The 15,588-nt window shown below is 33.3% G+C and overlaps 2 protein-coding genes across 2 annotated transcripts; both read right to left on the bottom strand.

Annotated features, from left to right (window-relative positions):
• Window positions 4,375-7,969, bottom strand: LOC109347482 (glyceraldehyde-3-phosphate dehydrogenase A, chloroplastic-like). The gene is made up of 5 exons (XM_019587357.1): window positions 7,831-7,969; window positions 7,570-7,689; window positions 6,529-6,833; window positions 5,679-5,923; window positions 4,375-5,006 (listed from the first exon to the last, which is right to left on the bottom strand). The coding sequence occupies exons 1-5, from the start codon at window positions 7,870-7,872 to the stop codon at window positions 4,504-4,506; spliced, it is 1,215 nt and encodes a 404-aa protein (XP_019442902.1). The 5' UTR covers window positions 7,873-7,969; the 3' UTR covers window positions 4,375-4,503.
• On the bottom strand, window positions 9,982-15,062 carry LOC109347481 (eukaryotic peptide chain release factor subunit 1-3). The gene is made up of 2 exons (XM_019587356.1): window positions 14,962-15,062; window positions 9,982-11,660 (listed from the first exon to the last, which is right to left on the bottom strand). The coding sequence occupies exon 2, from the start codon at window positions 11,633-11,635 to the stop codon at window positions 10,325-10,327; it is 1,311 nt and encodes a 436-aa protein (XP_019442901.1). The 5' UTR covers window positions 11,636-11,660; window positions 14,962-15,062; the 3' UTR covers window positions 9,982-10,324.

The raw sequence follows: 15,588 nt of genomic DNA, 5'->3' as shown, positions 1-15,588 counted from the left end.
ATCACATGAATGCTCTTGATATTTATATTTTTGCATTTCTAGTGATTCCTGACTGCTTTTGGTGGTTCATTATTGCTTTAATTGTAACATCTAAATTAAGGATGATGGATCAATCATTGTAAGCCTTTAATCTCCATAAGAACCATCACTAATATTTTGCATCTGTTATCAATTGCAGGGCTCTCACCAGTGGGAGGCGACGACGGTGGTGAGCAAGGTATGACCATGAATTCTTCACGGTCAGAGCATGACGGCTCTGGTTCGTGAAAGCCGGGGAAGGAAGCGTTGTTTTGTTCTGGTTTATATTGTTCAGGATAGCTCTCAATTTTAGTATGTCACTGATTAGCCTTACATTCAAATGAATGCTCATATTACTTTACAAGCACATATATTTTTCAGAATATAAGTTTTCAGTGCAAACATAAATTTTTACATAGCAAATAACATACGCATTACCTCTGTGGCTTGATTTTTATTTGTTCTGGAGATGATAGAATTGGTGAATCTGAATTATGTTGATTGCTTGTTGATAGGGAGATGAGGATATGGCTTGTATACTCTTTTTTAAGCAAAGGATAATGCTCACTGCTTTGTTATGTGTATGTATGTTCTGTCTTTGCTTCATATTGATAAATCTGTGTGTTTTCTTTTTGCTATGTTGAATCCAGGATAGGATCATTGTATTTTATCTCACCCAAGAACCATATCATGGATCATCAAGAGGAGGTCGAGGTATGGTGTCATTGATGAAGTGAAGTTTGTTCTTTGATTCTAAGGCAAGGTTCATGGATCTTTCCCACGAATGGTAATTCTTACCATTCAATAGAGGAGTAATGAGAATCAGGGCCGAATTTTCATTTGAGCTGAGAAAGTAGGGATTATTATGTGGGTCAGTGTTATTGCTCTGATTCGCCATGAATCAATCAGATAAGACAAGAAATGAGTTTTACGGAAGGAGGAAGATGATGAAGGAGGAGGAGAAGAGGAGGAGAGGTTGAAGACGAATTAGAGCTTTCGCTTTGATACCATCTTAATCTTATTGCTCATGAAAGAATAGAAAGGAAGAAGAAAATGCAATGAATGTATCTCGTGTCATTAAAGAGAAAGAAAGAAATCCTTATATACAAACTAAACTAAAAAAGGAAAGGCCTAATTGAAAATAACCAACTGAAACTAACTACAAACTAGAAAGGAAACTTAGCTAACAAACTAACATATCCAAATAAGAAAAACTAAAGTAAATAGAAAGAAAGAATGCACAAATAAAAGAGTCTCTAATACAAAAGCATCTAATACTTGTAACACTAACTTTTGAAAACTCAAAATTAGAATAGTTTGAAACTATAAAGATAGCAACACATAATAAAACCTTCTCACTTCACTCTCCACAACCCACCATCACTATCACTCTTTACTCTCTCCGTTGTTGTTCACTAGCATCACTCATGCTACCACTATCGTCGTTGATGCATCTATTCATTACAACCATTGTTTGCTCAAAGTTTTCCATTCACTCAATGTTCTCTAATCTCACTACTCAAAGTTATCTTCACTATCTATGTCATTATTTCCCATCATCACTTGTTTTTTCTATTGACTAGGTTAATCACCGTTATCACTCCTATTTCATTATTACATAACCGTTCTAATAATATTGCTTTGGTTGTCACCATTATGTTAATGTGTTTCTTGTTTTGTTTTTTTCTTTGAAAACTAATTTTATTCCTTCAAACCTAGTTGTTTGACATAATATGCTAATGTGTACCAATTTTGAACATATTATATTTGTTAGATGCCTCTCATTACTATGCCTTAAAAGAATTTTACGACTATTTTATGGCTCTCTTTAAGGGCATTTTATGTCACTTTTATGGCTTTGTTTCCAAGCATCCAATGCTTGGAATCCAAGATACCAAGACTTTGCTTGCCTATAAAAGGACACATATAGAGAGCTTCAAAATCATCTTCACAACACACAACATCTCTTTCATTTACACATATATTGTGAGTGCATTCTTGGTGAGAATTCTTGTTCCATTTGAGAGAGTATTTGTGAGAAAAAATATTGTCATTTGTCCTCATCATTATAAGAGGATTTCTTGTACTCTTCTTTTTTACATAGTGGAATTTTGCTCTTGATCGCCCGTGGTTTTTTTCCTCTCACACTGAGGGGTTTTTCCACGTTAAATCTTGTGTGTTATTTTCTTTATCCTTTACTTGCTTCTCTTTTATTCTCAATTGATTCAATCATGTGCTTCCGCATTGTGCTCTATCCTTAACAATATCCTCAAATATAATCCTTTACCGATCATCTAAACTTAAGAAATATAATGTTCAATACAAATTTAATCATTTCATGAATTAATTGAAATTGTTGCTTCGGAAACTCCAATCTTCCTGAAAGAACGTTTTCTCATAGTACTTTAACAACTCTAATATGTGTCGAAATCTTTTATCTTCATCATAATGTGTGTAGTCTTTGTAGTTTGTAAACACCAAAGGCTCCAACCTCTCCATTATGCCGTCTATTAATAAAATGTTTGAAAACTACAAGGAGTGTAACACTTCTTCTGGTTGCTTTAATTAAATAATCTAAATTCTTTGAAAAATAATTTGGAATTTAATAGAATAAGTGAATCAATCTTAGTTTATTGCCTTCTATAAAATTTTATATTGTGGAGGTGTATTGACATTAGGAGTCGAATAGTCAACATCACAACTAAGACCTTGTCACTTTCATTTCAGATTTTATCATTATGGAAAGGAAAATGTATATTATCCTATAAAATTATCCTACCAATTCTCATACTCGGAAAAAAAATGACATATGTCATAAGGTGATACTTTATTTATTAATGGTTAATTTATAAGTGTCATATGTTGTTTTTTTGTGGGTAAGAGTATTATTAAGGGGATATAGCATTACTTTTATAGAATTTCTCACTCTCATTTTTTTCACTTGAGACTCGCTCACGTTCATTCCCCACATTCTCTATATTCTTGACCACGACATCTTTCTTTGATTCATTCTCAAACCTCATACCATTCTTTAATTCTCTCCATGGTTCTAGTTTAAAATTGAATAAGGAACTAGATTTGAAGCTTTTGTCAAATTCATTTATTAACAATGGAACTTGGCCAATGTTGGGGAACAAGTTCCATCAAATAACCTTCATTATGCTCATAAATAATGTCATTAAGCTTTAGTCAAACAATATACTTTAACAAACATTTTAATGTCACTTACCTAAGTTTGACCATCTATTAATAGTATCATCTTTATGCTTGACCAACCACATTAGTATTATAGTACTTTAATGTCCATAATTTATTATATTATGCGTTTTATGCATTGTTTTTCTTTTGTGCGCACATTTTGTTGTATTTTACAACTAGAACATAACAATTTCCAGAAATTCTACTATGGAGAAGAGGAAGGTCATACATTGATGCAAAATATTTGATTCAATTAGTTCCCCTTTTCTCAATACAAATTTTGGGAAGTATTATGTGGATATACAAATCGATAAAGCTATATAATATTTAAAATTAGTTATAAATGATTTGGAAGTCTAACTTTCAAAATCATGTCAAATTAATGATCATGTCCAAGAAGACACACCACATAACTTTTACAAAGACCATTTCGCTAGATTTAGTTTAATGTTGAGGCTAAACTTAGTTGGAAAGATAATTAATAGCTTAAAACAGATAAAGTTTAAAGGAGTGAGATTCATCTCAAGTAATGGAGAGGGAAGTGATAATTTTTGTTTGTTTGTATTTTAAGCGTAAAATTATAATCTCATTTTAAATAAAAATATATAAATATTAATTAATGTTGTTTTTCCTTTTTCCTTTACTTTTTCAGAACACTTCTCTCTCCATTTACTCCTATCTCATTTTTTACCTCTAATTTCAATTAGACGTAATCAATGCTTATTTTTTTTCTTATCCATAGATAATTTATCTCCTCCAGCTAGTAGAAGTATGACATGTGTAATATTTTATTAAATTTTAAAAATATTTTATTTAATTTTAAAAATATTTTATAGAAAATAATTAAATATGACACATATAATAATTTTAGCAGCTAAAAAGAGATAACTTATTGTCATGAGATATTTTATTCTTAGTTATAATATAAGTACATGTCTCACCTACATGAGGCAATCTCAAATTTTACTATACATTTCATGATTAAAAAATGTATCAGTTGACAATTTCAAGTTTTACAGTGTTATTATATCATTTTTAATTATTATTGATTTTTTTAGAAAAGGAAATACAAATGAACAAAATGACGTAGGACTATATATTAAACTTCACACTATTGTTAAATATGAAGATCAATTTAGCAACAACATGCACACACTCTTCAACATAAGAAACCAAGAATTTTATTGCACAATGAGAAAGCAAGAGAAAATCAATGGTTCTATTTCTCAGTACAACTTAACTTACACCAAAGAACACAAAAAATGAAAATCACAAACACATTTGGCTTCACTTCCAATTATTAGCAACAATATGAGCCAAATCCACAACCCTTTGAGAATAACCCCATTCATTATCATACCATGCAATCACTTTCACCATATCATCTCCCATAACCAATGTCAATGATGAATCAATAGTTGATGAAACATCACTGCACCTAAAATCTACAGACACAAGTGGTTCATCACACACAGATAGAATGCCTTTAAGTTCATTATCTGCACTTTCTCTGAATGCTGCATTCACCTCTTCTGCAAAGGTTTTCTTTGTGACTTGAACAACAAGGTCTACTACTGATACATTTGGTGTTGGCACACGGAGGGCTATGCCATTGAGCTTTCCTTTTAAGGATGGGAGGACTAGGGCAACGGCTTTCGCCGCGCCGGTCGAAGTTGGGACTATGTTGAGTGCTGCAGCTCTTGCACGCCTGAGGTCACGGTGGCTAGCATCAAGAAGCCTTTGGTCACCAGTGTAGGAGTGAGTTGTTGTCATGGTACCCTTTATTATACCTGTAATATAGAGTCAGTTTACATTGGCATAGTGAAGTATAGCATGATTTTAAATTTGGGTTTGTGTCTCTGTTGAAATTGTATCACAACTGCATTGGCTGCATTTGCCCATAATGGTCTCAAAGGTTAAGATTTTGGGAGTTTCAGAAACTGGGACAACTATTTAAAACAACTATTTAAAACATCGGTATTCACGTTGGGAAGTAAGTCTAAGCTCGACTAACTCATTGTCCTAAGAATGGTTTAAATACTTGGTACCCTATTCCTCTCATTGTCAATTTGTTTTGAAATAAAACTTTAACATGATATCAGAGTCAAATCTCAACTTCTCTCTTCGGTTGTCATGAGCTAAAAGTCGTCCTTTAATCACGGGTCAAAGGTAACCCTTCACCTGGTCCGATAGACTTCTATAAAGTGGACATGTTGAAAAGTAAATCTCAAATTCGCTATCAGAAATGAAATTTTGCCTTAGACCCTTGGTATGACCAATTGCTAAAATTAGTTAAATAAGTCAAATTAGTATAACAATATATTGTTTATTGTGCACAAAACAATCACAATTTGAAGCAGAAAAATGGTATCATAAGCATAAGAGGCAAGGCTTTCAATTTCACAACATATATATATATATATATTAAGCTTGATAGAAAATGTGGTGATAAGGTGAATTACCAAATTTCTGATCAAGGACCTTGACAAAGGGTGCAAGGCAATTAGTGGTGCAAGAAGCATTGCTGATGATTGGTTCATCTGGGTTGTAAGCATCAGCATTGACACCAACCACATAGGTAGGGATGTCACCTTTGCCAGGGGCTGTGATAAGAACTTTCTTAGCTCCTGCTTCAATATGTTTCCCTGCACCTTCTCTGTCCACAAACACCCCAGTTCCTTCTATCACCAAGTCTATCCCCAAGTCCCTGCAACATTATATACTAAACTTTATGTGTATCCCCTCTTTTACTCTATATACTAGTTTCTTTATAAGACAATAAAATTGGTTTGGATAGTTTAAAGGTGTTCATGGTTCAAACTTATGTGTTGTCATTGTAACCAAACACAACATTTTTAGTTGTTATATTGGACACTTGAAAGGGGAGTCTCTTGGCACAACAGTTAAAGTTTTTGTCATGTGACAAGAAGGTAACATGTTAGGGGTTTGTTTGCGAGTTGGTTTTTGGAGGGGAACGAAGGGAAACGGAAGGCTTTTGAGTCATCTCACATGTGTATTTCATGGCTCTGGAGTCTTCCCTTTATCTTAATTTTTATCCAAAAACCAACTCGCAAACGAACCCTTAAGTAGTTCTAGTTGCAAATACAAGTCTAATTCTTCCCTCCACCCTTATGTATATAGCAATCTCATGTGTAAGAAATACAACAAACAGTCAATGACATTGAAAACGATTGTAAAATCACTAAACTCAAAACCTTTTTCATATAAGGACTAAATCGAAAACGACCATAACATATATGAAACAATATTTTAAACAAAAAACTTGAAAAGTAAACAAGAATATGAGCTTACTTCCAAGGGAGGTTAGCAGGGTTGCGGTCAGAGACAACTTTGATGACCTTTCCATCAACTGATATGCCATCATCACCAACAGGCTTGACATCAGCATCGAAAATTCCGAGAGTGGAGTCATACTTGAGAAGGTGAGAGGCTTGCTTGACACCTCCAGTGTCATTGATGACAACGACTTCAAGAGGAGAGTCCTTACGACCGTGCCAACACCTCAAGAAGTTTCTGCCAATCCTACCGAACCCGTTTATGGCTACCTTCAGTTTTGCTTCTACTACACCTTTTCTGTATCCTCCATTGCTTCCAACCTTCAAAAGTACATGAACAGAATGTTGTAACATGTCATAAGGCCTAGTTTGAACTATGATATAGTAAGCATGGCTCAATTGACTTAGGGAAAAAAAGCAAGATGTGTAAAGTGTTGATCATGTATTTTTGTGCAGGCACATGTTCTGCATTAATGTATGTAACTATAACTGTTTGATCTGTTAAAACATCAAATCCAAAAGGGCCTAATTCTAGTGATGAAGGAATATTAGACAAAAACTTTTCTATGCACCATGTATCTCTGGCATATGTAGATCTTGTAATGTGATTTTAGAAGTATACATTATAAATATCCACCAAAGATCAGCATAAGAGTTTAAGTCAACCATTCAAAGAGTTAGTTTGATGATTATAATCATTTTATTGATAAGTACATATTAAAGTAATAATGTCTCACATCTTAATGATATGAGCAAAGAACCATATATAATAACTTGAACATTCCCCTATTAATTAGTTTTTGGTGTGAAATCGGGCTCAATTAATATTTTAAGTTGCAGTTACGTTGTGTTTAATACAATTGCGAAAAATTGCAATAAAGTACAGCCGACGATGTCACCATTGTAGTCACGGAACTATTGCGGGAACTAGCAAAACTGCAATATTGCGGCTGCAAATGGGGTTGCGAGGTGCAATGTAAAACACGAGCCAATTATTCTAACACTATATTTTCTCTTCTATATAGAAAGTAACCATTCATTCCAAACAAATACTTACTGCTGAGGTCTGGAAGGCAATGACAGAATACAAGTCCTCAGATGTTTTTCGAGGAAATTGTAGGTAACATGATGATGAATTTCTGAGACCAGAGAATTCAGAGAAGCTCTTCCCATTAACCTGAATATAGAACAAAGAATGGTAAACTATTATAACAAAAACTAGCTTCAGCTATAACATAAAATATAACATGTAACATGTGACATGTTTTTCATAATATAAAGTCATTGAAACATAGTAAAAAACACTAAGTTCTTTAACCTGAAGAGTTGGTTTGGCTACAGAAAAAGTAGCCGAAGCCATTATTCAAATCAACAATGGAGAATGAAATTTCTGATGCAGCAAGTGAAGTAGTGTGGAGCAAGTAAAACAGTTGAAGGAAAAATATAGTATAAGGTTGAATATTATGTATCTTTTCTTTTAATATATATATATATAAGCCCAAAAAGATGTAATGTTTGGGTGTGTGGTTGTGACATATGAAACAAAGTTAGGATGAGATTATGGATAGCCTATGATTCAAATGAATGGTTGTCATTGTTGCTTTTCTTATTCTACTTGTGAGTCCAATCATCTTTTTATTTTCTTATTTTGTGTATGACCAATGTTAGAAAATTTTAACCAACAGAATTTGATCACATTGGGAAAAGAAACTCACCTGATAATTTTTACTACTTTTATCAAATTCTTTAGTTCAATAAATTAGTTCTTTCCAGAGTCGATCTAGTGATATAAGGTCATATTAGATCACTAGGTTAATAAAAGATCAAATGTTCAATTCTAGGAAACGATACTTGTTGAAAGAGACATACAAAAACCTTGAAAATGTAGAGTTTTTTATGAGAAAGGTGAACGGATACACTTAGTTATACCAAAAATAAATAAATTAGTTTTTAACTATTTCTTCATCTTAATTTTAACTGGATTTTCAGTCTTCGGCACATTTTTTAATCTTTGTCTAGTTTTTTCATGTGGTGTAAACTGATCCTAAATTGGGCTACTAAAGAAATCTCTACTTTGTGACTTTTTTTGGATCAAATTATTAGATTATTGGGTATATTTGAAATTATTCCAATTATCTGCCTCTCCAATTTTTTCTACCTTTCGTTATGATTGGGCATGAGCCTCAAAACCCTTAGTGAGTTCATGATTTTTGACTTCCAATTGTGTGGCTAATAAATTTCTCTCTGTAGCCTAATATTGAACGTGTGCAGATGAACCCGGAAGAATATTTATCAATTGGTTAATGATCAAGAAAAAGTTGTGTATTTATCTTTTTCAACCTTAATAACTCAAATAGTATATAATGATATATATTAATTATTCTCATTTCTTATATTAAAATTATTAAAATTATTTTCATTTGTGCCACTTTTTATACATATGTATAATGTAGAAGAATTTAATATGTATAAACTAACAGTATAAATATTTTTTTATACTGTCAGTCAATCATCCACCATTGATTTATTAACCACCATTGATTTATTAACTACCATTGACTCTCAAACAAAAGTAATACAATTGTTGAATCGCTACATGTTTTTTAAATCAAATTGTTGACCCTCAATAATTTTAAATCAAATTAAAAATCATGTTGTCACCATCAATTGTTGTTTTCTTCGTGGATGAGTTGTTGAATCGCTACATGTTTTTTAATCCTAATTTTAAAAGATGACACTAACTAAACAAAGGAATAGGATAATGGTGGAAAACAAATAAAAGGACTAAAGAAAACCAAGTATATGTATCCAAGTAAGATATCCTACTAATCGAAATGGAGGATTGGTTTTGAGGGTGGTGTACTTTAAATTTAAGGAAGTGTGTGTACTTTAAGTCTAAGGAAGTGTTTCTATAATTAGGAAACACATCTTCTGTTCCAAGATATATATCACTCCATATACTCATTCATTCATTCTCAATTGAGAACCTTTGTTCCTTTAACACATTTTGTGGATAACATAAGGGACATGCTTGTTTATATAGTGGTTGTGCATTATACTCACTTTTGATTTTTTTTTTCCTCTCTTTTTTCTTCTCCCCTCTCCTCCATTCACCACTATCACCAACATCACCTATTCAAGATACACAGATAAATGAAGGTAAAGATGTCAAATTGTTCCTTCAACTGAACCAATTCATCATGCTTTGCCACTAGCAACAAGATGGGGAAAATGATATATGTTAAGACACTTTCGTGTAACAAAGCAAGAGTATAACATCCAAAAAGAATAAAGTATCCCCTTATATAAGAAGATAACTTATTTCCTCTAGCCAATAAAAATATGACATGTGTACAGTTTTGTTTAATTTTCAAAATATTTTTGTAGAAAATAATTAAATATAACATATCCTGATTTTGTTGGCCAGAATAGATAACTTATCTCCTGATACCGGGGATACATTACTCTCAACATCCAAATGCCATGAACATCAATATATCAAAAGTCTTTAAAACATTCATATCTTCAAATTGAGTCATGAGAAATGTCTAGCTGCTCTTTCTTGAGGAATCAACCACAGTCTAGTAGAGTTGCCATTGCCATTAACTTACATTGGATAATGAAAAATTAAAGGTATAAAGCATATTTCATGAAAACTGAACAATACCGCATATCTGATGGATCAAAAACCAAATGGCAAAGTCTTAGGTACCATAAAATCCAAGTGAATTTTGGAAGTCTTAATCATAGGAGCAACAGAGCTACCGTCCAATCGTCGAAAGCCAAGTAATGGTTCCACAGTGAAAGACACTTCAATCAGAATCTTCGTACACTTCTTCGTCAGAAAACTCGTCAAATGATCTGATGTCCAGCTGGTAGCGAAGGATACCGCCAATGCCACCAAACCCTCTGCAAAATTGTGATCCTTCTTGAGACTTGTTGGTCACAAATTCCAAAGTGCATCCAAATCGTTTGTACTCATTGGCAAACCACTCAAGCAAGGGCAGCTTCTCCTGCACCTCCAACTCCGCATTGATGGCTGGATCTCGGAAATTGCTTTGATCAGCCTCTTGCTCCTTGTTTAAGTGCTTTATGACTATCTCAGCAGTGGTACTATTTTTCAGCACATACCTATTAATATCCAAATTTTCCCACACAATAAGTATCTCCACAGCACCCATATCCAGAGCCTTCAATGTGTCATCAATACCAAAGACATATTTCCCAGTATCCTGGCTTATCTCTTCAAAATATTTCCCTATCAAACGTTTCTCTTGAATGAACTTCACGTTCGATAAAATCTCTGCAGATAACTCAATAGCCTGATTAAATCCATTTTCCCCACCATAAGAAACATCGACCACATTCAATATCTTTGCCTGCAAGCGAGGATCAAACATATCTGACTGACTAAGTTCAGTCTTGAAGTCAGCTGAACCAGCAAGTATGAGTCCAGAAACGTTAGGCTGACTAGTAGCCGGATTGATGTAAAACTGTGTAGCAAGCTCTGCAGTCTTTCTAACATAGTTGTGCCTCTTTTCCATCCGAAGACGAGCAAAACGCAAAGCTGACTGACCTCCTCTACCGTGTTTCTTTGGCAGGTCAACAGTAAATTTATGAAGCACTTCACGGGTGTTTCCACTTAAAGTCCCAAAGAGGGTGCCATTTCCATCCATAACAATGAAACCAAACTTGTCATCAGATTCCAAAAGTTCATTCAGAGCTTCTGTGTGAAACTTGTTATCACAGAGGTAGAGTGATGCATTGATAGGCTTGAAAGGTTCAAAATCAATTGTAACCTTCTTTTCCTTACCATCGTCAGTGACAATGGTTCCAGTGTAAAGAACCAATCCATTTGGAGGGACCTTATTATATAGCTTCAACCTCTGCTGAGCAGAAGTAATGGCTCCCAACACTGACTGCCTGTTCACCCTACTCTTGATATTTGAAGCAGTTCCAAATTCATCTCCCAACATCTTAGTGACCCGAGATACTTGATCACGGGGAGGCATTATCAGAGAAATCATGCTGGTACCATTACCTCTAGCAGATTCCAAAGCTTTGATCAATTTCTTGATTTTCCATATCTCAATGTTCTTGTCTGATTCTTGACCATCAGCCATTGTTGATGATAAAAATAAGCCTAGTCTACAATTATGAAAACAGATATATGGCATCAAATTCAGAAAACAGCATTCAGAATCAGTTGACCACCATATAAAAAGCAATGTCAAAATACAAATATTTTAGCCCATTTAATCAAGTATGAAGGAGAATTATGCAAGTATGGCTGTCTTTTACAAATACATGTTTAAAGATGCAGAGTAAGAGAATCAAATACCAGTAAATCGGGATCTTCAACAATTATAGCAAGTGAGAAACTTAATATGCAATTAGGCATCTTTTCAATGATTACGAACTCAATAAGCAATCGTGAGCAGTAAAATATTAAGTACGATTAGCATGCTGATACTGTCACAACTGAAGATTAACTAGAAAAGCAAGGTTCAGGGGAAATTAAAATAATGAAATCCTACATTCGTACTTAGGTTTCACAAAATAAAGTATTTTAATTCCATTTTTGCAAGATGGAGGTCAATGCACCATAACTAGAAATTAGTAAATGTAGCAGAATGAGCTATAACTATATTTCTTACAATAGGCTCAAGATAACAAAGTCTATTGTTTATTTTTAAGGGTAGCAAATAATGAGTTTGATGGATTATGGATCAGAATATAAAAGAGTACAACTGTACAAGTATATCAATTATCCATTTAACATCCATTCAAAAATTATTAAAAATATCCAATCCATTGAGTTGATGATGCCATGTCTGGGAAGAATATACATATACCATACATCCATATGTACATATATATATAGGGAACATATCAAGTGAGAAAACTTTCTTTTATGAGAAATGAGAACAATAAATATTGCCCATTGAATTGACTTTTTTAGGTCATCATATGATCACTAACCAACCTTTAATTGAGACCATCCATGCATGGTTGTATGGTCCTGGATTATTGTTCCCGGACTCACATTCTTAATTTGGTAATTGTTCTCAGTAGATATGTCTCTATATATTAGAATATGTACATAAGAAATGTTTTAAACAATGAATCTACAACACAACGTGACAAAACAACAAATTAGTCTTTTTAAGAACAGGGTTATTTTTCATTCTTTGAAATTACAGTTAGGCTTAGGACCCTTTGTTTCAGAAAAGGGAGAGAAACTGAGTTTTATATCTGGACATTTTAAAGATGTGTTGGTTTTTACTATCACATCTTGGGCTATTTGAATATGGTTATTTTTTCTTTGGGCTTAGAGTTGGGCCTTTGTTTAAAAAAAGGGCGTCCAGCACCATCATCTTCATCGGAGAAGAAACAGAGGGCACATGAGTGGAATAGAATGGAGGCAATAATGATCGGGTGTGTTAAGGAAAAGCCTTTTCTGAGGGATCTATGAAGAGAACAAATGGGGAAGGGAAATGCTGAACAAAATTGAGGCTGCATCACATATCAGCCTATGATAATTTCGATAGCACCCACAATGGACTAGTCCAATAAATCACGGACAGGCTGTGCAATGCAACAGCATGATAGCACATGATCGATAGATAACTAATGCGGATATAATGGGAAATTGGCAATCCATTATCCATCCAATAAATGAGTTTGATTTAGTAAATCTAGCCCATTAAAATCCAATAGATAAATGGATGAGTTGAGATGGGTATGACATACAGAGAAAGCATGTTAAGATGTATGCTATATAAATGGCACACCTTGAAAATGTTCAGATATGCCAGTGCATTATACATAAGTAACATAACATATGCTACATATTGCATCATATTTGTGATACCCACAGGCTAATATGGCATTCTATTTGGCAAAGAAACGTGATCCCAGAAGGGGGAAAAATGATTAAAACATGCAAGGGAGAGAGTGGTAGAATATAACCGTAAGCTCTCGAATAATTAAGTACTTATTTGCATACAATGGCTCCTAATGTGTAAAAACTTTGGCATATGATGAAAAAAAATACTAAGTAAAATTACTTTTTCTTGCATAAACAATCATTTTTTCATGCAACGTTTTAAGGCGTTTAAGCATGCACAAGAAAAAAGCAAGGGCTCCATATATATCATCATCATTTACATGTGCTTAGGTGTGTTTGTGATGTGTTGTAACAGAAAGTCTGTAAACTTAAAACCATACATTACTACCACAAAAATCCAAATCCACACCTCCTAGAAACTGTCCCAAACATAATCAAAGATAGCTCTTTTTATTTAGCATTTATACAACGCATCTTCTAATGCAATTTCAATTTAGATTCAAGCACCAAAATCTTATCAATTACACTTAGCATAACATCTTTAAATGAACTACTTCTAACGAAAAGTACGTGCATTCAGTTAAAAAAACATTTTGAACATTTAAAAACCTTTTTCAAACACTTAGTTAAAAAAATTCAATGCCAGAGGTGTTAATGTGTTCTAACTATGAGAAAGAATTCTATGGAAACTGAAAATGACAACAAAAAGAAAAGGTTAACCTATCTGCAACTAGAATTACCACCCACCCCGACATAGCAGAGGGACTACGTAATCAGTACTGTACCACAATAACTGAAATTTCACAGCTGTTTTAAACTGCAGTTGTGGTTGTAGTTGCAGCTACATTGTGTTTACCGCAATTGCATGAAAATGTGGCTGCTGCAGACGTAATTGTGGTCAGGATGCCCTTGCAGACAATCCCAAAACCACAATATTGTGACCGCAATTATGGTTGCTGAGTGCAATTTAAAAAACTGTTCCACAGCAATAACACTAGGAAAAAACATGAGACTCACGGGAATTTTTTTAACTACAAAGTATTGCAGAATAAGTTAAACTTTTGATTGAATCAATTTAAAGTATGTATTCAAAAGCAACCTATTGCAAAGATTAATACCAAGGAAGGACTGGATCAACCGAATTTAACTTTTTGTGTCAAAACCCATGAAATCATTATTCAAAGAATCTTAAATAACCATGCAAAACTGATCTATTCAAATTCCTTCAAGTTTTTCTAAAACTTTCTCATAAAAACCCAAAAAATTGTGAGACCCTCAAAGTTCTTCAAAATCAGAAATTTTTGTATCAAATCAAATTACAAATTCTTGCATCAACCAGCTCAAATACCCAGATGCGCTTTCCAGCAGTACTACTAACAACACACATAAACAAATCAAATCAAATCCAATCAAAAGAAGATGGAGTAAACAAATAAAAGCGAGTGAATAAAATCCACTTACAATTATATCATGAAAAAAACAAAACAAATACATAAATATGCGAATTGAAAAGACGTAATTCCATGGAAGAATCTAGATCTAGCACGTGAAATGGAGAAATTACAAGCGAATCGAAGGATATGAAGAAATGAATGTTACCTCTGCGGTGATGAGAAAGAGAGATAATACTCTCTCTTTGCGATTAGGGTTTTCACTTGTGTTTGGCTACTACTTCATTCAACCTTTTTTTTGTTTTTATTATATTATCTTAACTTTTCATTTTTACCACCAATCACGTATAAACGAGTGTTAGCTAATTAAACTAATAACAAATGGGGAGAAAAAAATATACCGTGTAAAAATATATTAATTATAAGTATATAGATATTACAATCATAACAAATATAATAAATATTTTTTTATATCACTCCACAAAGTAAAATATATATCTTGATAATGAACACACATTTTAGATGTATAAGCAAAGGTGACAATGTTAATTTTTTTTGTATTATTAAAAATATCCTTTCACCTTTTAGATAAAAACATAATCTCTTTCGTGGTTTGTGGATTCACCTTCCAACAAATAACGCTCGTAGGAATTGAACATTTCACATTTTGATCGTCTTAAAATCTAACAAGACCTTGCACCACTAGATCAACGCAGGTTGGTCGACAATATTGTATTTGATCTTTCAGTATAAAAATTAAGCTATTTTTATTTCGTATTTAAAGGTAAATTGAAAATTGATTATAACTATTTTTACTATCCACATTTTGTACTTG

This window comes from Lupinus angustifolius, chromosome LG05 (assembly GCF_001865875.1).
Source record: "Lupinus angustifolius cultivar Tanjil chromosome LG05, LupAngTanjil_v1.0, whole genome shotgun sequence".
NCBI lineage: Eukaryota > Viridiplantae > Streptophyta > Magnoliopsida > Fabales > Fabaceae > Lupinus > Lupinus angustifolius.
This window is presented reverse-complemented; position numbering and strand designations above follow the sequence as displayed.

Excerpts from the sequence above, each read along its gene's own strand:
- LOC109347481 (XM_019587356.1), bottom strand. The coding sequence starts at position 11,635 with ATGGCTGATGGTCAAGAATCAGACAAGAACATTGAGATATGGAAAATC.
- LOC109347482 (XM_019587357.1), bottom strand. The coding sequence starts at position 7,872 with ATGGCTTCGGCTACTTTTTCTGTAGCCAAACCAACTCTTCAG. Across the intron at positions 6,834-7,569 it reads TTGCCTTCCAGACCTCAGCA|GTTGGAAGCAATGGAGGATA; the intron begins GTAAGTATTTGT and ends GTACTTTTGAAG. Across the intron at positions 5,007-5,678 it reads GGTCCTTGATCAGAAATTTG|GTATAATAAAGGGTACCATG; the intron begins GTAATTCACCTT and ends TCTATATTACAG.